General features: G+C 39.0%; 1 protein-coding gene across 1 annotated transcript; it reads right to left on the minus strand.

Annotated features, from left to right (window-relative positions):
* Positions 1-758: 758 nt before the first annotated feature.
* On the minus strand, positions 759-23423 carry LOC306860976 (lethal(3)malignant brain tumor-like protein 1). The gene is made up of 22 exons (XM_079403005.1): positions 23387-23423; positions 22403-22560; positions 22039-22205; positions 20170-20296; positions 17025-17178; positions 16792-16909; positions 16651-16699; positions 15186-15277; positions 14917-15021; positions 14705-14840; positions 13563-13654; positions 13334-13485; positions 12322-12398; positions 10991-11076; positions 10802-10912; positions 8900-9038; positions 8210-8312; positions 7894-8088; positions 7737-7786; positions 6834-6991; positions 5963-6025; positions 759-2132 (listed from the first exon to the last, which is right to left on the minus strand). Exons 2-22 carry the CDS (start codon positions 22536-22538, stop codon positions 1998-2000), a joined length of 2445 nt encoding a protein of 814 aa, XP_079259131.1. The 5' UTR covers positions 22539-22560; positions 23387-23423; the 3' UTR covers positions 759-1997.
* Between the last annotated feature and the right edge of the window lie 1806 nt (positions 23424-25229).

The following is a 25229-nucleotide window of genomic DNA, read 5'->3' on the forward strand; positions in this document are numbered from 1 at the left end:
GAATCCAACAAACATGAATAAACATGCATATTCAAGAAAAAGATATGGTCTTCCAGGTTTTAAATATTTTTGTCAATTATACATCGGCTGTGTTTAATCAATAATTTACTGCCATTGGGTGAATAATTTTAAAATCGAATGATCCACAACAAAAAGTAATCTGATTGATCTGAATATACTCTAATTACAAGTACTACATTTTGTAATCTAATTATGTAATCCAGATTACATGTAATCAGTTACTACTCAGCACTGTATACTACCAATCAGAGCTGGGCAGATTACTTACAAATAGTAATCTGTTACTGATTCAAATTACATGACAAAAATTGTAGTTAGTAACGTAATCCATTACTCTACACATTTCAGGAAATATAGACGGACTACTTTTAGATTACTTCTGACCTAGCTCATTTATCACATTGCTTTAGGACAATCTTGTACCATATCAATATAAAAATACATAAGAAAGTAAGAAAATATATTGCATTTGTTTTTATCAACAACATCAACTGCATTACATTATATTATGCCAATGTTTCTCAAACTAGGGTTCGTGAAGGGACTGCAGGGGGATTGTGAGTTTAATGGAAAGCTAATAATTAATAAAACCATAAAAATTTTCAATTAAAATAAATAATTCAAAAGAATCAAAATCAAACACTTACTGAAAAAAATAAATATATATTTGACTTGTTAACCTGCAAGTCATGTGACCATTACCCAACATCAGAGAACTGTAACATGCAAATGTGATACTTCATTATTAAAATATTTATTTCAACATCTCAGGGGTACTTCATGTATTAGGAGAAAGACAAAAAAAGTTTGAATGCGTTTGAAAGACCAACAAAAGTGATACAAATATAAATGAACGTGCTTATCAGTAGTTGATGCAATGTTCTTAAACCTGAAATGATTTTTGTAAATCAGTGCTCAAATGCTGTGTATCCACATGAATAATGACTGATCTCTGTGTGAACGTCCACAAAACTGACAGACTTTCTGAATACGTGCTTGGCTATTTAAGAAAGGAACATTTAAAAGATGAAAAAGAGGAATTAAGGAGAATCAGTAAATTATGAATAAATGATTGCTATTGTGTAAATAATATGTAATCATGTAATCCATAAAAATGCACCAAAAGTGTGCTATCTTAGCATTTATTTATTACATTTTATGCCCGTTTTATTGTCTGCCAGATGAAAATTGTGAATCTCGTGGCTTAGAAATAGCACAGCTCTTCTTAACAAGTTGACATATTCAGGGGATTGTCAGACTCCACTGAACACAAGCAGACACCAGTGCTTGAATTAAACATTTAATCATGTTGATGAACTGAACGACACAGTTACTCAACTGTACATTATTAAAATGTTCCCATCAGAGAGAGAAACACAGATGACCTAAAAACCTGACCTCGGTTACTACTACTCACCCCTCATTCACACAGTTGAAAAATAACAACACTGATATGACAATCCAAACTATCTCGGTAAAATAGCTCATGTTTTTAAACTATAATCTCTTTGAACACCACAATGTCAGGAGCACTTTGTTACTGAGGGCAAATATTGTTAATGGTCTCCAAACAATGGACAGCAGTGCCCTCGAGTGACTCCTCATGTAAAGTGCATAAACATCATCAGGGATCGACTAAAGGGTCCAGTAGCACCAATCGACTGAAATCTGCCCTGATATTTCCACACAACATACTGAGGACAAATGTAGATTTCAGTTAGCACTCCAGATACAAAAAGCACTGTCTGTAAAAGCCTGCATGCTGGGTTCAGATCAAGTTGTTCTTTATCAGAACGTGTCGTTTCGCTTTTGAAATAAAGCAACGTCAAAGCTCAGCTGGGCTGCTCTGTCAATTATGGTTCATCCTGGATTTCTCTCTCTCTCTCTGGTGGGTTCAGACGTTAAACACCAAACACGTGATAGATGTCGGACTCTGATTGGATCGTTACAGCACGAGGAGTCTGAAGATGAGCTGCTCACTTCAGGCCTTCATCTGTGCTCTTGAACATTAAAATGGCGTTGTGAATCTTCAACGCTGGTCCTAGCTTGATATTCATGATCTTCACAATATCATTTTGAGTCAGGAGGAGGAACGCCTCTCCATCAATCATCTGCAGAGAAAAGCCGTGACGCATCGATGAGCTACACAAGATGTGATCAGCCTTCACTGCTCTAACAAGAAATGAAATGTATCACAACACCACTCAAAATGCCTGTTTTAATTCTAAAGTCATTCTACAATGCCTGAATATGGTGACCGGGAGGGGACATGTTCGGTTCACTTAATTTTGTCGTGGCCACAACATATACTCGTGGGAACGTGATATTATGTGGTGGCCTCGAGATGCGATGTTGAGAAAATTACATCCATTTCCAGTTTAATGTGTAAACAAACCTGCATGACCATAGCAACCCTGGATTATCAGAGCTTAATTTATTAATATTTTATTTTGAATTAAGAAATTATTTGATTAATTATTATAGAAATTATTACATAACAGGCCTTGGCTACCAGACTGTATTGCGCAATGTAGACAGCATTCGAATGAAGTTTATCATGAATAAAAGTTACATAAAGTACATAAAATAAAATAGGCCTACAAGAAAACATTTTTATCCATCCCACAGTCTTGAGTCCATTAACTGATCTTTTCCCCGTAATATCTGTATATTATATCACTATTATTATTAGTGTCACACTTTGCCCACGGGAGGAACGAAGAGACATGGAGATTACACAAAAACGAGAGTCTTTAAAGATCCAACAAGGAGACACAGGAAACATGGGGCAGAACACACTATAAATACTAAACTAAACGAGGGATAAATGAGACACACCTGAAACAAGAAACTGATCACGGAGCACATGGGGAGGGAAAACACATACAAAACAGTCCATCGGTCGCCAGGTAGCTCAGGCGACCGATGCGGAGGCAGGGATCCAGAAGGCCGTGGTGGAGCCAGAGCGACAGAGGACGGAGGGATGGAGGAGCCTGACGGAACCAGAGGGACGGATGGACGAGGCGCAGGATGGTCGACGACAGACCAAGGAACAGCCGGAGGGACGAGGGAACCCGGCGGAGCCAGTGGACAGATGGGCCACGGCGGAGAGGAGGGAGCTAGGAGCCATGGTGGAGCCGACGGGCCGAGGCGGAGTATGGGGCTTTGAGGCTGTAGGCAGAGGCAAGAGATTCTCCAGTCATGGCATCGATGGAGGATGGCAGACTCACAGAGCTCGCACTGTATAGATGGTGGGCTGAGGGCAAGCAGAGGGGCTGCCAGACGACAGCAGTGGAGGAGGCAGGAGCGGGCGGGAGGGCGGGCATTTGTGAGCCTCCGGGTTTTCAGGGATGGACGGGGGGAACAGAAGCCCTCTCTGGGCTAAACTCAGGAACGGGAGCCCTCTCTGGGCAGGACAGGGGGACTGGAGCCCTCTCTGGAATAAACTCAGGAACGGGAAGCCCTCTCTGAGCTGGACAGTGAAACAGAAACCCACTCTGGGATAAACTCAGGAACTGGAGCCCTCTCTGGGCTGGACAGGCGGACAGGAGCCCTCTCTGGGCTAAACTCAGGAACGGGAGCCCTCTCTGGGCTGGACGGGGGGACTGAAGCCCTCTCTGGGCTGAACTCTGGAACGGGAGCCCTCTCTGGGCTGGACGTGGGAACTGGAGCCCTCTCTGGCCTAAATTCAGGAATGGGAGCCCTCTCTGGGCTGGACGGGGGGACTGGAGTCCTCTCTGGGCTAAACTCTGGAACGGGAGCCCACTCTGGGCTGGACGTGGGAACTGGAGCCCACTCTGGGCTGGACGGGGGGACAGAAGCCCACTCTGGGCTAAACTCAGGAACGGGAGCCCTCTCTGGGCTAAACTCTGGAATGGGAGCCCTCCCTGGGCTGGACGTGTGAACTGGAGCCCACTCTGGGTTGGATGGGGGGACAGGAGCCCTCTCTGGCCTAAACTCTTGAACGGGAGCCCTCTCTGACCTGGACGTGGGAACTGGAGCCCACTCTGGGCTAAACTCAGGAACGGGAGCCCTCTCTGGGCTGGACGGGGGGACAGGAGCCCTCTCTGGGCTAAACTCTGGAATGGGAGCCCGCTCTGGGCTGGACAGGGAAACAGAAGCCCACTCTGGGCTAAACTCAGGAACGGGAGACCTCTCTGGGCTGGATAGGGGCGGAGCTCCTCTCCACGCTCTCACTGTCCATGGCATTCTCCCTCGTGGCAGTCGTTGTAGCCGGCTCTCGCACCTGGTCTGACGATCCGTGAGCCTCTGGCTCTGTGGCGATCCTCAGCACTGTCGCACTCCTGGGCTCTGGCTCGGCAGTCGCGATGGGCTCTGGCTCTCCGTCAGCGGTGGGCTCTGGCTCGCGCTCCACGCAGCGGGGAGACCGTGGGCTGGTCTGGCTGTGTTCTGGATTGGAGATAGACACTCTCCAGACACCGGATGATCGCTTCCCTCCAGCACAGTCGGTGGTGCCTGGGAGGTTGATGGGGCGGTAGTAGTTTGCCCCAATCCAGAACAGTCCATGGGGAACACGGGAAAAACAAAAGACAAAACACTGAAAAAATGCAGAAAACAAATGGAGGGGAAAACGCAAATAAACTGTTTTAGGTCAGGACTTCTGTCACACTTTGCCCATGGGAGGAACGAGGAGACGTGGAGATTTCACAAAACGAGAGTCTTTAATGATCCAACAAGAAGACACAGAGCACAAGGAAGACGTACAAGACACGACAAGGAAACATGGGGCAGAACACACTATAAATACTAAACTAAACAAGGGATAAATGAGACACGCCTGAAACAAATGACAATCACAGAAGGGAGAAACTGGGTCATGGAGCACATGGGGAGGGAAAACACACACAAAACAGTCCATGGGCATGACAATTAGACTATTATTGGTTATATTTTTATATTAATTTTTCCCCTTCATTTTGATCTCTTTACTTAACGTTCTGAATACTTAAATAATAAATAATAATAGCCTAATGTACATGCTCGACATACCAATAAAGCTTTAATTATGCTGACTTAAATTTTTACTGGAATGCAGTTTATTTCAGCTAATTAATAGACTATAATTATAAATACTATAGTGTTTTGTTGAGGAATAAATCATTCACATAATTTAATTTGTAAATGAAAACACAACATGCTCATTTATCATCACACACGGGCATAAATACAAACATAAAGTCAAAACTTTATTGCCATAATTGTCAGGCTTTACAGTATTTGCAAAATATTTGGTAGCAAATAATAGCATAATTATACAGAACGTTAATTAGGTAAAGCGATACACGAATGGAAAGGGCATATATAACAATAAATATAAAAAATATAGCCCTAAGAAGTTAATATAATAATAATAATAAAAATAAATAATATACAAATATTAAATTAAATGTTTAATGTAAAAATGTTTTATCTATATAGTCCCAGGTTGCTATGGTCACACAGGTTTGTTTTTGCATTAAATTCATGGCCACGAGAAAAAATATGTCGTTCCCTCAACATAAGAACATGTTAAGGATGTCGTTACCTCGACACATGGATCTCGTGGCCACGACAAAATTAAGTGAACCGAACATGTCCCCTCCTGGTCACCGTACCTGAAATAGTTATTTAAAGAAAATTAGTGGTGTGTACCCCATGCAAAACTCACTACCAATATACTGGAGTTATTTATGGTCAATAGTGTAGCAATGCACGACACAACACACACACACACACACATACACTTTCAAACCAAATACCCAATCCTGCGGTTTTCTATTGAGACGCCTGTATCACCTTTCCAGAAAATTGTTAATGTGCAAAGTTAAATATGATTGTGCCTTCATATATACAGTTCCTATATAGAAACTCTTAGAAACTACTAACTACTAAAACATTATGACATATAGAACATATAGTTCTAATTTAATGAATTACTTACTTCATCTTTGAAAATCCGGGCCTGCTCCTCACAACCAATAAGATTATTGACAAATCCAAAGACCTGCAAATAAAACGCGGATATAAATGAACAGAGCCAGCATACTGACTGCTGTTTGTTTGCTGTGTCTATAAATTATTTTATAACCCAGAAATTCAGAACTGTGCATCTGTACTCTTATTGTATTACCCTAGTAAAAAATAAATATACTACAGTGTATTTGAAATAAATGTATTTAATGCTAAGCATGCTACAAATACAGTATTTATGTACTTAATAAAAATACTCCACAATTGTACTTTTACTATACTAAACTGGTAGCCTATACTTAATGTCTGCTAAATTGGAACAACTCATTTTGTGCTTAATGCATTTTAATTGTGCAGAAGTAGTGCTGAAGTCCAACTAAAAATATACTGAAGTATATCTTATTGTGCTAAAGTTGAACTATTGCAAGTATGCTTCAGGTACACTTTAAATATCTCGCATTTAAAGACTGATATTATTCAAAGATCAAATAATCCTCATCTATAGTGACATTAAAACACATTTTGGGCTTAATATTGAGAAATGTGCATAGTGTACAAGTACTCCAAATAATGTTTATATCAGTCTCAAGCGATGTGTCAATAAATATAGATTTGAACTATACTTAGTATGAAATAGATGCATTTTAAATATATTACTTTTTTATTTAAAATAAAAGTGTTGGAAGCATTAGTGATTAAGTTATATATAATAATATAGTACATGTGCAAATAATGGCCTGTGCATGTCGTTCTACAAAAATGCATTTGATCTTTTACACTAAAATTAATAAATGTATTTATTTCACCCAAGAAAATTGCAAACGGTTGAATGAAGCGCTTACCTCCTCTATAGTCCATGTGGATACTTGACCTGCATGAATTCCTGCGACGCCAGGCAGTAACTTACAGTGCTGCTCCCAGCAGAGAGACAGAGTCCGGTCAGAGTTCACTGTAAACGCTGTCATGAAGAGAGACGAGTACATGCCCTCCGACGCCATATCTGAAACACACACAAGCTTCTGGTTAAGCTCCATATTCTGCTGAAAGATTTACAGCATTTTTAATTTAAAAAAGGTTTACATGCTTCTTTTTTGTGCTTAATCCACATCCTCTGAATAAGACTCTTCTGGAAGTGCTTGAGATGCTTGCCCTTGTCGTTTACCATGATGTCATGTTCATAATGCCACACAGTAATTTCATCAACTATTGACTATTAGTGTCTTTAATAAAACCATGCAGTAGTGCAATAAATAGCTAAATCACATGATATAGACTTCACTTGTCTATATATTGTTTAATTAGGATATTCAGAGTAAGTCTTTGCATAACAGAATATCAGAATATTACTTTACAGGGTTATGGTAATCTGGTTAACGTTCACATGATCACATATATACCTTTAGTCATTTAGCAGATGCTTTTATCTAAAGCGACTTAAAAATAATGACAATAGAAGCAATCAAAACCAACAAAAGAGCAATATGACAAGTCTCAGTCTAAAGTAGCACACAAGGGTTTTTATATAATAAATAAGAAGAAAACAAGTAGATAGAATAGAAAAATAATAGAGAATGCTTTTAGAAATAAATAATAGAATTAGAATAGACAGTGCTAGAGTTAGATGTAATTACATATAATTTAGTCATATATAATTGGAATAATTGTTGCTCATTCAAACACAGTCACTGATACATTTATATTATATCCGCTTTCAAATATAGAAAATGTAGTAAAGCAAAACTCACTCTGACAATCTCTTTGCTGACTTTTGCGATATTTAGGAGGGCGACCGATCCTGGTGACAGCAAACACAGGTGATTTTTAATAACTGTTTACATAATCTTTAATATACAAATACACAATTATACTTGATTAACACAACGATCGTAAATATTGTTGTACCTGCCATGGTAGCGTGATTTTTTTGCTCTCTGGCCGAAGACCAGCAGGTTACGCCTGGATCCTTCTGTATCAGAGAGATCCGCTTTAAGCCGGCCCTGGTTCCTCTCAGCCAATGGGCAGCCAGATAAACAGTGATGCGCCGTGAAGCGCCCGGTCACATGACCTGACCCATCACATCCCGGAGTAGGGCACTTTCTGAGTGACAGAAAACACGTCTGTTCTGTATTCTGCATTGTTCTTTAGTCTGAGCGGTGGTGTTGCACTTTCTGTCAAGCTGCTCTGAAACCACGAGTGTTATGAAACGCTAAAGACTGACCTGTGGTGGAAGCTGTATTTGGAGGCGCTGCGTGGCTGGGGCAGACTTTTACAAGACATGGAGGTGAAGCTGGGCTGCTGGGCTGCCAGGCTCTCCCGGGGACCTAAACGACACAGAGCTAGGGTTGCCAACCGTCCTGACAGCTAACCACTGACTGATACACAGCAGCAATGATCACCTGTCATCATCCAGTCACACCACCCTCACGCAGTAAACGTTAAGTAAATCTGAACTCATGAACATAACCGTCGCTCCCACCTCGTGATTTGACTTCAGTAAATCAGTTTTGGTGAAAACAAACAACGTGATTATTTTCCATGAGGCCAAACATGCAATCCACTCGAGACGTGATCAATAAGGGAAGTCGTCTTTCACTTTTATAATGTTGCAAAATAGAGAAAAACATTTTTCATTTAAGTAAATAATAGCTTATTCTTAACCTTAGACCTTAATCTTGAAACACAAAATGACCAATAAAAAAGTGTCAAGCAACAAAAGAAGCCCATATTACATCTATAAGTTGTCTTTAATTGAAAAATATGCATTTTCATATACTAATGTATGTGTAATACTGTGTATATATACATATATACGCGATTGTCCCGTATTTTGGTTTTCTGAAGTGGGCAACGCTGTGTTTGGTGCATGAGCAGGTGAGGGTCAGAGGAATGAGGTCTGGAGGTTTCTCACCAGGTCTCTGGGCGGTGGGCTGGCAGGGTGGAGCTTTGAGGGGGTGTCCTGTGCTTTCACACCAGCCTGCAGGGTGGATGTCCGGATGGTCTGAATCCATCCACTCATCATACAAGTGACTCCAGCCATCAAAATGAATCTAAGGACAGCACAAGTATGAGACTGATTCACCCTCACAAATAAACTTCACTCTACTACATTAATATATATATATATATATATACCTATATGTGACCTGTGCTGGCAAAATTAGTCGGAATGAGCAAATTTTCAAAAATGAGTTCTTTTTATTTTCATATTCCCCATTAAAATATCTTTGAAATGATATATGACTTGTTGGAATGACTGATGACTGAGCTACAGCCGTTTGAAGGCGATAGAGTCATCAGAGCTGATTTTGAGGAAAATCGAGTTAAAGACTCCAAAGCAGAATCTCCTAGCAGCAACATTTCCCTCCAATACTTTTCTTCATAATTATTGCTATTATTAGCACGGGTCACATATATCTGTATATATATATATATATATATATATATGTGTGTGTGTGTGTGTGTGTGTGTATATATATATATATTGTAATAAAACATTTTGTCTTGTTTTCCAGTAAAATGGTCATACACAAGCCAAATTTATTTGGAAAAATTACAAAGTTCCAAGTACAAAATTATACATTTTTAAAGAATAATATACAAATGATAAATTTATGTAGTTACAAAATGTAGCGAAACCTTTTAGGCAGTGTGTTAAGAGAAATAAGTTTAATTTATATTCTCTGAAAACAATTCCTATTATTGTACACAATGTTGCTTCTCAAAACACTTGTCAGGAGGATGTTTTTTACTTCTGTTTGCTATGCTAAATTATATTATTCATCCTTAAAATAGTCATTTGCTTTACATACGTTACCTTTTTAAATGTTTGGGCAAGATTTGTTTTTGGCGGGGGAGAGAAATGAATTATTTTAATCAGCAGGAACACAGGGACAGTAATAACATTTATAATGTCACAGAAGCATTTACATTTAGCTTTTATAATGTTTTCACAAACAATATTGGTCATCACAACTGTGTTCAACATCATAATAATCAGAGATGTTTGTTGAGCAGTAAATCAGTATATTATTATGATTTCTGAAGATCATGTGACACTGAAGACTGGAGTAATGATGCTGAAAATACAGCTGCAGATCACAGAAATACATTACAGTTTAACACATATTCACATAGAAAACTGTAATAATATTTTACAATATTACTATTTTACTGTATGGCTGATCAAATAAATGCAGCCTTGGTGAGCAGAAGACTCGTCTCTCAAAAACATTCAGAAATCATACCTACCCCAGACTTTTCATCTCAGTGTATATTACTATGATGAGCCATTAAAGGAATACAGTTAATATACTGTCTTGGTTTTTATTTCTGTTTTGTTATCTGTGACCCTGCAGCACAAAACCAGTCTTAAGTCACTGGGGTATATTTGTAGCAATAGACAACAATACATTGTTTGGGTCAAAATTATTGATTTTTCCTTCATGCCAAAAATCATTAGGATATTAAGTAAAAATCATGTTCCATGAAGATATTTAGTACATTTCCTACCGTAAATATATCAAAACTTAATTTTTGATTAGTAATATGCATTGCTAAGAACTTCATTTGAACAACTTTAAAGGAGATTTTCTCAATATTTAGATTTTTTTGCTCCCTCAGATTCCAGATTTTCAAATAGTTGTATCTCAGCCAAATATTGTCCGATCATAACAAACCATACATCAATGGAAAGATTATTTATTCAGCTTCAGATGATGCATATATCTAAAAATAAATAAATGGACCCTTATGGCTGGTTTTGTGGCGCAGCAGTAAGCTGGTGTTATTGTACAGAAGCGGTTTTTCTCACCTTGATTCTGTAGGTGTCGATCTCCTGCACCGTGGCCACGCGGATCAGCCCCGGACACCTCTTATCCACCGCCTCCAGCTTCATCTGCACCTGGAAGCTGTGCGAGGGGCGCTGCGCAAACACAAGAAGAGCTGTGAGTGTTTAACAGAGATGTGTGTGTATTGATCAGGACTGAGAGATCTGACACACCACTCTGAAGGCTTCGGGAGCGACCGCCGTTGAGCCCGTCTCCTCCAGATACCTCTCCCACGAGAAGCGCTCAGGGTCCGGATAGTCTGCGGGACAAGATCACATCCAGCCAGTCTGTTATAGAAGCACACAAACAGACCGAGTACACTAGCCTTCAAACGTCTGGGTCAGTAAGATGTGTTCATGTGTCTGAAAGAAGACATGATGCTTCATCACCAATGCTGCATTTCTCAAAAGATTTAATTACTATTTTTGATTTTTATGTAATTTATTTCTGTGATCTGCAGCTGTATTTCCAGCATCATTACTCCAGTCTTCAGTGTCACATGATCTTCAGAAATCATAATAATATACTGATTTACAGCTCAACAAACATTTCTGATTATTATCAATGTTGAACACAGTTGTGCTGCTCAATATTTTTGTGGAAACGGAGGTGGTTTTTATTTTTCAGGATTCACAGATGAACAGAAATTTACAAAGAACACCATTTATTTGAAACATTTTGTAACATTATAAATGTCTTTCCTGTAGATTTCGATCAATTTAATGTGTCCTTGCAGAATTTTTTTATTTGTAACTTTCCTCTAAACATCTTGTGTAGTGTATACATGTGTGTGTGTGTGTGTGTGTGTGTAGTGTATACGTGTGTGTGTGTGTGTGTAGTGTATACATGTGTGTGTGTGTGTGTGTGTGTGTGTGTGTGTTCATATATATAATTATTCTAAATGTTTAACCGGTACTGTATAAAATATATTATATGAGCGGCACAAGTCTGCTTTTCTACAGTATCACAAATAAACTACATTACTTGGCTTAAAAGGTTTTCTGTGAATAATAGTAATAATAAATATTATTATATATTGAATATTGCTGTCTTTTTTCATAGCTCTGTGGCCAGAGTACAGTGATTTTACCATAGTATTTCTTATTTTTTTATCAATTTCGAAAACAGTTGTGCTACTTGATATTTTTGTGGAAACCATAATAATTTTTTTCCCCCACAATTCTTTGAAAGTTCACAAGAATCTTTTGTGGCATTATACTGTCACATGATTCACTGTAACTTTTGATCAATTTAATACATCCCTGCTGAAAAAAAGCCAAAATTAAAAAAAATAATAATAAATACCCCAAACTTTTGAAAGGTAACGAACATCAATAGAAACAACTCAAGTAAAATCCATGTTAATAACACTTAAATATCAAAATAACAATGTGGTCACAAAGTTTGGAACAAAGCAACGGTATCTGTGCTCTTTGCAGTGGATCCCTGCTGAAACATTTACATCAGAGTAAAGCAGCTAAAGCGTAGTGAGGAGGAGTGTTACCCTGAGGGGGCGTCAGCGGGAGCCCTCTCTCCTGACACCAGCCGGTGGGGTGAATGTACGGGCAGTGAGCATCACACCTGCGGGAACACAGCACCGCTTCATCTTCAATAAGAAACCCATTCATTTCACACTGAAGCATGTACAGCAGGTAAAACAAGCATTGAGCACGTCACCGTTTCTCTCACATGTTTCTAAAGGTCTGTTGACATCAAATCTTCACCAGATGTCGGTAACAACCCAAGTAATCCATGCATACAAAGAAAACTAAACAAATAATTTCAGAAATGAAGGGATGTGTAATAAAATGGAACGACACAGGGAAAAAGTACTACGGAAATGTGTTTAATACTTTGCACGACAGCTTCAAGACGCCTTCTGCAGGAGAAACTAGCCGCATGCATTGCTCAGAGTCTTCAAATCCTGAAGGATCTGTGGTCTCTTCTCTGAACTCTGACCTTTAGTTCTGTTTTTCTATTGGATTCTAGTCAGGTGATTGGCTGCCGTTATTTTCTTTCTCTGAAGCCAGTCGAGAGTTTCCTTGGCTGTGTTTGGGATCACTGTCACTGTTTCATCTTCATGGTACTGTAGGTGTTGGGACTGAAGCTAATATTAATTTCCACTGACGAGGGGCAGGATTGCTTTCTAATTACTGATAGATTTCAGCTGGTGTCTTGTCTTTCCATGCCTTTTTGCACCTCGCTTTCTTCTTGTGATCCCTGTGTCATTCCATTTTATTACACAAACTTCATTTCTGAACTTGTTTGTTTTCTTTGTCTGCATGGATTACTTGGGTTGTTACCGACATCTGTTGAAAGATTCATATGAACAGCACTTTTAGCACCCCCTATATATTTACTGAGAAAATGCTGACGTGCTCAATACTTATTACAAGTAACGCGAGTCACACAGATTACTTTTTTAGGGAGTAGCGCAATATTGTGATGCATTATCACTTTCCCCAACACTGTATACGGCATCCTTTAAACAAACGTGAGACGCAGCTGTAACTCACCAGTAGTCATACGTGTCATCCCAGTTATCAAAGTGAACCAGGAAGCGCTTGCCCACTTTGTCCGTTACCGTGGCAACACAGATGAGAGACGGGTTCATGCGGTCCACGGCCTCCAGCTTCATCCCCACCTCAAAGCCACAGTCTGTCTCCGGCTGCACAGTCAGAAAACCAGCTCTGTGTTCACACTGAGTCCGTTAGTAAGACAGCACTGCTTTAGTGTTTGACTCACTTTGACCGAGCTGGAGAACAGCTCCTTCTGGGCGGCTTGAGATCGGGTGATTTTTAGGTAGTTGGACCAAGAAAACTCTTCTTCTTTACATCCTGCAAGGGAAGAGTGTTGAATTGCTGAAATATGAATTTACAATATAACTGTATGTTAGCACATCTACAACAGCTGGGATAAATAATAAATACTTTTTTTTTAAAGTACATGGTTTTGAGCTATGTTAAAGCAATAAGCCATAATAGTCCACGTGTTGGAAAAAGGGGGAAATTATTGGAGGAAAAGGGATTGTTAGATACTTCAAACAAGCAATGGCGAGACTTGATTTCTTGTAAAATCTCATGTAACTGTTGTTGTTCATTTTTGTTAATTTTTTATTTATTATGTATATTTAATATATTTTTTTTATTTTATGATTATATTTTTTTTGTTTTCTCTGTGAATGTGAGTGTCTTGCTGTAGATATTTCTGTGTATGTTCTCTATATGTGTGTATTAATATATGTGTAAAAATGTGTGTGTATATATGACAGAGAGTTACATAATTGAACAGTTCTTGCTGCTTTATCTTCTTGTAGAAACTGTGATGCACTACCACTATTCAAAAGTGTAGAAAGAAAGAAAGAAATTAACACTTTTATTCAGCAAGGTCATGTCAAATTAATCAAAAGCAACAGTGAAGACATTTACAATGTTACAAAAGATTTATATTTCAGCTAAATGCTGTTCTTTTGAACTTTCTATTTATCAAAGAGTCCTGAAAAATAAAATGCATCACAGTTTCCACAAAAATATTGTGCAGCACAACTGTGTTCAACATTGATAATAATCAGAAATGTTTGTTGAGCAGTAAATCAGTATATTATTATGATTTCTGAAGATCATGTGACACTGAAGACTGCAGTAATGATGCTGAAAATACAGCTGCAGATCACAGAAATAAATTACATATATATTGTAGAAATATTTAACAATATTACAGTTCCTACAGTGTTTTTGATCAAATAAATGCAGTCTCCAGAAGAGGCTTCTTATTCCAAACTTCTGTTTGATGTATATAATTCATCCTAAAATTGAATGTATGTCTATCACAGCGTATGGTTATCCCCTACTTTACTTGTTTTTCATCTAAACAGATTTGTAATTCACCTTTTGGGGTGTACAGCTTGTGCCCTGTGCTCTCACACCAGCCAGCGGGGTGAATATCAGGGCAGTTGGCGTTGACCCAGAAGTCATGGCAGTCTGAATAGCCATCAAAATGAAGGCGCAATCTGAAGCCGCAGACCTAGAGACGAGCATGTCCAGAGAATGAGAGACAGACTCCTCTGCACTGATTACACTCATAACAAACGTCAGTGTACCTCAGCGACGGTCAGGACGAAATACATCGAGGGGTGCTGGGGGTCGATGCCCTCTAACTTCATCCCCTGTCTGAAGCTGTTCTTAATCAGGGGAACCCTCTGGCTCTAGACCGGTGACATGGAGAAATGTTAATCCATAACTGAACTATTAAATGTGTAATCTCTAGTCCGTATTGAAATGAATCAAGTTAATGTTCTGCGCTCTGAAGCACATCACAGCTGCATCCGTGGCGTTATTCACTTCCTAGAGTGAAACACAGAAGTCAAACCTCCTGGAAGAGTCTGGCTGGAGCGGCCACAGCTTTCTGCTGCTCGAGATACTGCGGCCAGGACCACATCTCCAGCTTACTCTCTGCTGAGCCTACAGACAGAGCACAGTTACACCTGCTAAGAGCACTGCTCGCATGTGTGAGAACATTACACATAATAACATTATTAGCAAAAACTGATACAAACCATATCAATATATATGTAGATCCATTATACTACTTACATGAGACATCTTTTCAAATGCTCTGTTTAGGTTCATAGAATGCTGAATTCACAAAACTCATAGATTTCATTATATTTATTATCAGTGTGATTAATGTTCAAAAGCAGAATGTGCTCCATTGACACAGAAAATGTTTTAGACTCGTCCCATAGTTTGTAAAAACACAGAAATGGACCGTTGTAAGCTCATAGTGGTCACAGTGGTATATTTTACATTAAATTTTTGTTAAAGTTTTAGTTATTTTTTGTGTGTTTTTGCCATTTTTATATATTGTTTTAAAATGTCTGTATACTTTATATCAGTTTTTAATTTTTGTGATGTTTGTAAATCAAGTTAAACTAAACAAAAATTTGAAATGTTTTGGCAACTAGCTGAAAAAATGTATTTAAAATGTTTGTATAATATATATTTTATTTCAGTTAATGTACATTTTTTTTAAGTAACCATTTTTCTTTTTTTGTGGTTTTGGGTTTAGATGTAGTTGCAGTTAACTATAATAACATTTGCATATATATATATATATAGTGCTGTTAAACGATTAATCGCGAGTAATTGCATCCAATATAAATGTTTTTATTTACATAATATGTGTGTGCTTACTGTGTATATTTATTATGTATATATAAATACACACTCATACAGTATATATTTTGAAAATATTTACATGTATTTATTTTTATTTATATTATATATAAATATATTTAATATACAAATTTAACATATATTTCTTAAATATATACATGCATGTGTGTGTATTTATATATAAATAATAAATATACACAGTAAGCACACACATATTATGTAAATAAAAACTTTTATATTTTGGATGCAATTAATCGTTTGACAGCGCACACACACACACACACACACTCACACACACACACACACACACACACGTTGGTTTTTGTGGTTTATGGGGACTCTCATAGGCGTAATGGTTTTTATTCTGAACAAACTGTGTGTGCTATTGCCCTACACCAACCCTACACCTAAACTTATCCCTCACAGGAGACTTTGTGCATTTTTAGATTTTCAAAAAAACACCATTTAGTATGTTTTTAAAGCGTTTTGAATTACGGGGACATAGGCAGTGTCCTCATAAACCACCTTCATATTGTAATACCTCTGTCATTCTAATGTAAAGTGTCACTTTACATTAGAATACTCGCAAATACTAATGAAATCACAATGGTAAGGACAACAAAGCCTACATTTCATATCATGGGAGTGTGATGACGTACCTGCTTTGTTCTGTCTGCCATCCAGTTTTAAAGCCTCCACTTTCTCCTCCTTTAATCACACACGTTAATTTCATTGCATTAAAAAACTCAGCACTAAAAGCACAGCAATGACATTAATTTAAAGAAGAAAAAGAACAGCACCATTGGCTCAGCATCAGACTCTTCCTCTGATGGGCTGTTGTATTCCCTCCTCTTCCTCTTGGGCTTCAGCATTTCATGCTCATGATAGATCACCTGTGCTTCAGCAATCCCTGCAGGACTAAAGCATCCACACAGAACACCATACTGATGTGACTATGCACATGATTTTTTCACCAGAAATCTGTGTCATACATATTTATATATTGCATGGATTAGATGTGTAGTTAATTTACTTTTCAGACACCGTCTCTCCTCGTAGCTCCGTCAGGTAAGTCTGTTTGGCCGAGGTCTCAGTGCACTTGCTATGAGCTGGATTGTCCTGAGCTCTCTGAAGTCTGTCGGCCTCCACAAAGGCAGCAGAGCGGACATTCCCACCTGCTGAGACGTCTGCAAGCAAACATTCCCGTTTGTGATGGTGCTATTGGAAAGACAAATGCTAATAGCTTTAAGATTTGATGCATGTTCTCGATGGTTACTGAACTTTTCATTGGACTACTGTTCTTCCAGCTTGAGTTAAAACTGGAATAAATTTGCTGTTTCCACCCAATTGTCACTTCACTGCTAAAATGTTGGGTGTGATAAAGTTATTCAAAAAATAATAAAATAAAAAAATGAGTATATTACAAATTCTGTATTGTTCATCTTCCTAGATTTACCCTAATCTTTGTAAAATGGAAAGTACAACTGGTTATCTTACTGCGTAGGCTACTAATTTCACACATAATTTAATATTATTAAATTAAGAAATATTAGGGAATATCACAACATGACGTTGCTCATCTACGAAGACTGCAACGGCCTTTATCCGAAGGAGCCCATGGGTCTGGATACAACAGGGCAGCTCAATCTTATTCTGTATGCAGAATTGAAGGGTCCATTTAAAGGAGTCATATGATGTGATTTCTTGTTTCCCTTTTCTGTAGTGTGTTATGTAGCTGTTTGTGCATGTATAAGATCTGCAGAGCTCAAAGTCTCCCACAAAAGGATTGATTCTATGTAAAAGAGAAGGCTGATCCAGACCGGGCTGAAACGCCTCATTCAAACACGCCCCCACATGTCTACGTCACGATGTGGAAATATTTGCGTAATGCTGCCCAAATGTGTACACAAAGAAAGAAGGCGTGGTTTCAGTAACCGCAGCCATGTCAGGGAGATGCTGTGTGTTTCTAGGCGAAAGCAAAAGCACTTTATTTGGCTTTCCGAAAGTAGATGCAATTAGGAATCATTGTTAAGATTGGTTTACAACAGAACAGCACAACCCAAATGTTCGAATTTGTGCAACGCATGGACGACAGTTTTGTGAACCTAGGAGAGTACAAGGCTGGCTGTGACCAGGCTATTTCTAAAAATAAAATAGGTCACTTCTGACTTTGCTATGACAATCTGGTGCTTCTGAATCAGCGACTGTAAGTATGTTTTATTATTAGTTGAAGTATTTGCTATAGACTGTTCAATTGCGCAGTTTTGTGCAGTGTGTGTGTGTAACGTGTCGTGTATGTGTGTGAGGGGAACAGGGTCAAAACAGAGAGTACAGCCTGTCAGAAATAGTCTTAACCGAGGTTTGCGTGCAAATACATACGAGCTTCATCACCGTGTCTGTCATGCGACTCTGTTCCCCTCTCAGGCTTGAACTGATGGTAAAACTAAGGGCATTATCTCTTTATATTTACTTTGATTACGCGATTATGGTAAGGGGCGTTACATTTCCAACGCGGCTTGTGGTGTTCGGCCAATCACAATGCACTGGGTCAGCTGGCCAATCAGAGCAGACTGTGCTTATCAGAAGGAGGGGATTTGTAGAAAACGGTGTTTGAGAGAGCCAGGGCACAGAGGACCTACAATAATGTACAGCATTTGAAAATAATGTGTTTTTGGACATTAAAGCATGTCAACATATTCAAGCACCTTCCTGTCCTCTGTGCCCTGCAAGAGGGTCGCTGGAGCACATCTTGAGCTGCTGCCCGAAAGCACTGGGAGAGGGGAGGTACCGATGGCGCCATGACCAGGTGCTGAAGGCAGTAGCTGATACCATCTGTGCCGGAATTCAGCAAAATAAGCACCAGCCCCTAGTAAGGCCAAATATTGTTTTCGTCAGGGTCGGGGAGAAGCCACAGGCACAGCCAAAGGTCCCAGCTGGTCTGCTATCCACAGCAGGTGACTGGCAGCTGAAGGTGGACCTGGGGAGGCAACTGAAGTTTCCAGACCACATCACCAGCACAACACTCAGGCCAGATATGGTCTTAACATCAGAGAGTACAAAGCAAGTGGTGCTACTGGAACTTACAGTCCCCTGGGAAGACAGGATTGAGGAAGCTTTTGAGCGGAAAAAGGCGAAGTATCTGGAACTGGTGGAGGATTGCAGGCGGAAGGGGTGGAGGGCCCGCTGTGAGCCAATTGAGGTTGGCTGCAGAGGATTCCCAGGACAGAGCCTGCACCGATCACTCAGGCTGCTTGGAATCAGTGGTGCTCAAGAAAGGAAAGCCACCAGAAACATCTGCGAGGCAGCGGAGAAAGCCTCTGGGTGGCTGTGGATCTAAAGGGGCGACGTATGGCTTGGTGTGCTGCTTGGACACAAGTCGGGGTCTGATCATCCCCGGCTGGGTCGCTCAGGTGAGGGTGTCTGATGATCTAAGACCCGAAACACCCTGTGACCCTGGGTTCATTACTGAGGATGTGTCCAAGCTGCACCACTAAGGTGTTTCTTATAACTGTTACACCAAATACACCAAATAATGATCTGTATGATCTGTAAAATAGCATCATATGACCCCTTTAGAAAAATGTTTAATAATTGCATACAGCAACAACCTTTAACATGCAGTTAAACCAGCTTCATGGCCAGTTTGACGTGGCCATGAAAGTCTGCATGCAATGACTTTAGTGCATTCAACTGTAATATGTAAAGTGAAATACATGGGAGAATAGAAATACTGATATGGTGAAAAATGTTCAGAATTTAGATTTGATTAGGCCATTTCACTATGCATGAAGTCCAAATAGATATAACACATCCCTGAACATCACAGTGAACCAACACATAAATAGGAGTGACATACAGATGCAGACACATATGTAATTCATGTGACACCATTTGCATAAAGCCATTTTTCTTCAAACTACTTTTTCAGGCCATTTAAGGTTTTAAGAATTTATGTGCTAAAATTCAACAAAAAACACTGTGTCAATAAAGAGACTGGCTAACAGTAAAGTAACTCTGTTATGTACTCATCAAAGCCAATTTTTACTCCTGCTTTGCTCCTGTTTAGTGTTCATTTTGAACCCTGACTGACAGCCAGACTTCAAAACATCATAAAGCCATGCTTGTAAGAATGATGAAAGGATGATGTAATAATCCAGAGGCATCTAATGAATAATTACCTGTTTTTTCAGCATGTTTGAGCTCCATATCAGCTGATTTTGTCTGCACTCCTTCAGTGGTCAGGTTAGCAGAGCCAATTTTCCCTTCACTGATCACTTCCAGTGAGCCAGTATCACTAACACATAACTGCAGAAAGCAGAGTAGCATTATTGTTATGCAATAATAAAAAGTAATATATAGTGCCTTCAGGAAGCATTCACCACACTATATAATTATTTGTTGTAATGTAAAATGCTTTCATTTCCCACTCCAGAGATAAGATTGCATCCACTCCTTCAGGAAAGTCATGGTCTGATGGTTAGAGAGTTGCAGGTTCGAGTCCCCGGCCGGCAGGGATTGTAGGTGGGGGGAGTGAATGTCCAGCGCTCTCTCCACCCTCAATACCACGACTGAGGTGCCCTTGAGCAAGACACCGAACCCCCAACTGCTCCCCGGGCGCCGCAGCATGGCTGCCCACTGCTCCGGGTGTGTGTTCACGGTGTGTGTGTGTTCACTGCTGTGTGTGTTCACTGTGTGTGTGTGTTCACTGCTGTGTGTGTTCACTGCTGTGTGTGTGCACTTTTGATGGGTTACATGCAGAGCACAAATTCCGAGTATGGGTAACCATAGTTGGCCACATGTCACATCACTTTCACTTTCAACAGAGATTTTGACTGGTGAGAGAGCAAGTTGTCTGCAGTCTTTGACATTTTAAATCACCAGACCTTCCCTCTCAACACTGGTCATCGTGTGAACTGCACTTCACTGAGCTGATATCAGAACAGGCAGATCCTTCAAGATATCTTGGAGTGGAGCAGTGTCTAAATCACACCGGTTAACCACTGGGGTGCCTCAGGGTTTGGTGTTTGGCCCTCTCCTCTTCTCAATATACACAAAATCACTTATTATTCATGCGCTTAGATTTCCTAACTATGGTAACAGTACACTTCTGCCTGCCTCGTTGACACCACGGCATGGAAGAAAAACATCACCTTCAGCTTAATCTTTTTATAATGCCATCCATTTCAGCTAGGAAGTTTGGGGGTAGTATTCGGCAACCATTTTAACTTCTCAAACTACATCACAAAAATCACAGTCATGCAAATTTACACTGTACAACCTCAAGCATTTAAAATTGCTTGAGCATTTGATTTAACATTTGAGATGTTCCTCTGAGCATTTGATTCATTATTTGAGTATTATTTATTTTTGCATCGTAGTGGATTATGAAAATCTGTTATTAAACACAAGACTTGTTTTTGTTAAGAGTTTATGCTTCACCATAAGAGGAGATCAAATGGCATTTAACTGATCATTTGACAGGCTTTTTTTTTTTTAATTAGATTTTTTTTTGTTTGTTTGTCATTGTTTTAGCATTTTATATTCATATCATATGACAGGTTACTTCAAGTGCAATTTTGGGCCTTTGTTTTATCATTTGAATAATGTTAGGAAAAAACCTTCCAGATGCCTTAGCGTGAAATGCTTATGTTGCAGAATTCCTCACTTGCACCTTCTTGGCATAAAAGCATCTGCTAAAGGAATGAATGCGTTTAGACATCTTTTATATTTTATTGACTAAACGGATACGCATCCAATCTCTTTTTACCACTCCCTGAATTTGGTTTCACAGTTATCTTCAGCAATCATACTGAATATGTTAACATGTTAAACATTTATTTCAGATAAATATCACTGACTTTGTCACATGTGGTGTAATTGATCAAACTAAAGCTCTTCATTCCCAAGTACTGTAACATCACATCTACATGTAGGCACAGAGGCGATGTCTTGTGCTTAAGGGCTGCTTTTTGAACTCGAAGGACCCGAGAGCTTGTTGCCCTTAAGGTCAAGACATACGGGGCCACACAAACAGACACTCTGCTCACCTTCAGATTGCTTCCAGGGAGGATGGCCATTCCCTCCTTCCAGCCCAGGACATGGACAATCGTCCCTCCAACCTGAGCAGGAAGTGATGCGGCCCCCAGTTCACTGCCTTTAATCGCCTTGATTGCATTTGGAGGCAGCTCCACTTTTGGCAATGGATGAGCAGAAGCTTTGGGAAAATAAAAACTTTTTGTTTTGTAAATACTGTTGCATCCACAATATTTAACACCTCTAAATATGGAGTCAACATTGTTCAGGAGGAGTATGTTCATTCAAGCTCCAAGCCAAATTTGTTTACCTTTTTAGTTTTAAAAAGAGAAAAAATTAATTTACATTCTACGCTGATTTCTATTCAACTGTAAGCACCTGGAAAAATGATAGTGGTGGTATCCTGGGGTTTGATCCGCGGTGCAGAGCTGTCACTGGGAGCGTGAGAGAGGCTGCTTTCAGACGGGACATCTGCATCATGTGGCAGGACATCCAGGTCTGCTTTGGCACTCATAGCAAGACTCTGCTCAATACCACTAACAACAGAGACATTGAGGACATGGTGATAGTACAGAAGTCATTTCACTATTCATACGGAGCACTGGCAGAGAACGTCCTTCAGAAGTATGATGATGTTTGAAAGAAAGGGAACAGCTGAGTTAAAATGCAGATATTTTAAGAGGAAGACAATTAGGAGGATGTTTTCTGTCATTCCTTTACAAAGAAAATGAAAGAGAAACAGGATAATGCACAATGATGTTAATGCTCAACCTATCATCTGATAGTGATGACCATTTTAATTGATGGTGATGCATAATCCATAAACTCATGGTGATGATGCTCATCCCATAAACCGATGGTGCTGATGATGATTATGCATAATGCATAAGTGATGGAGGTGATGTGAGTGAATCTTCAGTTCCACGTCAAAAAGCATCCAGCGCATCCTCTCCTCTCCCCACAATAATCTTTACTCTACCAGTGCAAAATGGCGGAAGTCCATGTTCCTGTGCAGTAAACTGTAAAGTAGGCGAACCATTCATTATTTCATTCCGTTCTTGACTGAAAGACTGCTTTAAGAGGAACATCCGATTCCGATGCATTTGGAAGGAAAAGACAGATGCGTTCTGTTATGATGATCGATATTAAAACATATGCTGTCATTTCAATGCAACCTCAGCTTAATTGCTAATTATAAGGGTGTTTAATAATTTCATGAAGGGAAAATACGATGGAACGCGCGTCATCACAAGTATCTAGAAATGCATGCAAAGTGAAATCTATTTATATCGACCGCGTATTAATGGCATGACATGAATTGTGTGTAATGTGAAGGTGATCAGATAATGAATTTATTCTCACCAGTGCTGGTCTTGCTCGAGAGGAGTATGATCTGCGCATGCGCGCATCAGGAGCGCACAGTCCTTTGATGTTTGAAAGTGTTGCATTTAAATAAAAATAAATAAATAAACTCCACTCCATTCAACTGATGTAATGGCATATGACTTTTAGTCGTTTTAATCAAGCGATTGTTATAGGGGAATGGAAATGTCAATTTGACAAATATCATCAGTTGCATAAGAATCAAAGCTTTTCTCTTATCTGAAGTTCATTTCCGGTCCGTTCTTTATTTGGATTCTGCCTTTGAATTGATCTGAATATGAATGTGGAGGTGAACCAGAAAGCAATACATTTAAACAACTACATGCATTTTTTCTCTATATTTCTAATTCTGTATATAATGCATTATTTATTTCTTATATTAGTGTTATAATTCCTATGTATGTGTGTGTAAACATAGCTTATTTGGCAATAAAGCTCTTTCTGACTTCTGAAAAATGTTATGCATCACACTTGGGCATCTTATAAGCCAGTATTTCTTTAATTTCTTTATTATTATGTAATTCAGATTTCAAACAGATAAAGATGCATTTAAAAAAATCTGAATACTGAACATAACTTATGTGTAAACTTTGTTAAATTGATTAAACCAGTCCCAGCAAAGCCATGAGGGAATATCACGAACCGTCAGTGCATCAGTACTTTGTGTATTTGGGTCTTGTGTTGTTAGATATGTGTCAGCAGCACACAATCATGTCACATAACTCTCACCATTCACAGTGCCATTCAAAGCCTAACGTGAAACTTCCCCACAAAGAGGAAGGATTGCAGTTTATCAACCCTGTTACTGGACTGAATATGCATTATATTTGGCTTTAAAAGCATAAGAACATGCATTTTGCTTTTCAATTGTGTATAATTGGATTTAAATCTCATTAGTGTTTAATCCATGAATAAATCTCACCTTTCAAGAAATTTTCACCACAAATACAACTTGTATTCTCAAATCTCATGCTGGAGTTTGTGCTAAAGGAGCCCCGACCAAGAATTGAGTGCAGAAATCAGCATGCTTTAAAGAACTTGAACTTTTCTGCTTTGCCAATCCCTTTTTTTTTGATTGGTCTTAGGAAATATTATAATATTTTGAGATACTGGATTTTGACTTTCATGAGCTGTAAGCTCTAATCATCAAAATTCAAACAAAAAAACTTTTGAAATGTTTTACTTTACAATGTAATGAATCTAGAAAATATGAGTTTCACTTTTTGAAATAAGTTACCAAAAATAACTTTTTCACGATATTCTAATTTTTTTAGATGCACCTGTATAACATTGTTAAAATTAGTGTGGCAACGTCATGCACATACAATGCTGGGGAAATTTACTTTTAAAAGTGATCATTACAATACTGTGTTATTCCATAAAAAATAACTAATTGCATTACTTAGCTACTTTTTATGCGAAGTACACTCTTAAAATAAAGGCACTTCACGACGCCATAGAAGACCCTTTAACATCTGAAGAACCTTTCTGTTCCATTACGTTACTCTTGTGTTACTTTGACGCCTGGGCTGGGCTTGCTTATTTGATTTTGAATAACAAAAACACACACAAAGTTATATTTTTGGCAACTGTAAAGGCCCTTTCACACCAAAAGTGAAATTAATAAGCTTCAGGCTGAAGGAAGGCAATTTCAGGAGAGCTGTCAGTGACTAAAACGGGAAAAAAGTCACTTCAGTATTTCATCGTAAATGTAAAAGTAATGTGTTATTGACTAGTTACTTGAAAAAAGTAATCTGAATACATAACTAGGGTTAATCGTAATGCCTTTCCCTCAAACACTGCAAACACAGCACAGCACATG

Source organism: Barbus barbus (genome assembly GCF_936440315.1).
Source record: "Barbus barbus genome assembly, chromosome: 41".
Lineage (NCBI taxonomy): Eukaryota > Metazoa > Chordata > Actinopteri > Cypriniformes > Cyprinidae > Barbus > Barbus barbus.

Bases quoted from the DNA above. Each gene is read 5' to 3' on its own strand.
- LOC306860976 (XM_079403005.1), bottom strand. From the start codon at position 22,538: ATGAGTGCCAAAGCAGACCTGGATGTCCTGCCACATGATGCAGATGTC. The intron at 15,022-15,185 runs GTTTGACTTCTG...TCACCGGTCTAG, and splicing joins CAGCCAGACTCTTCCAGGAG to AGCCAGAGGGTTCCCCTGAT. The intron at 14,841-14,916 runs GTACACTGACGT...GCTCGTCTCTAG, and splicing joins TCGTCCTGACCGTCGCTGAG to GTCTGCGGCTTCAGATTGCG.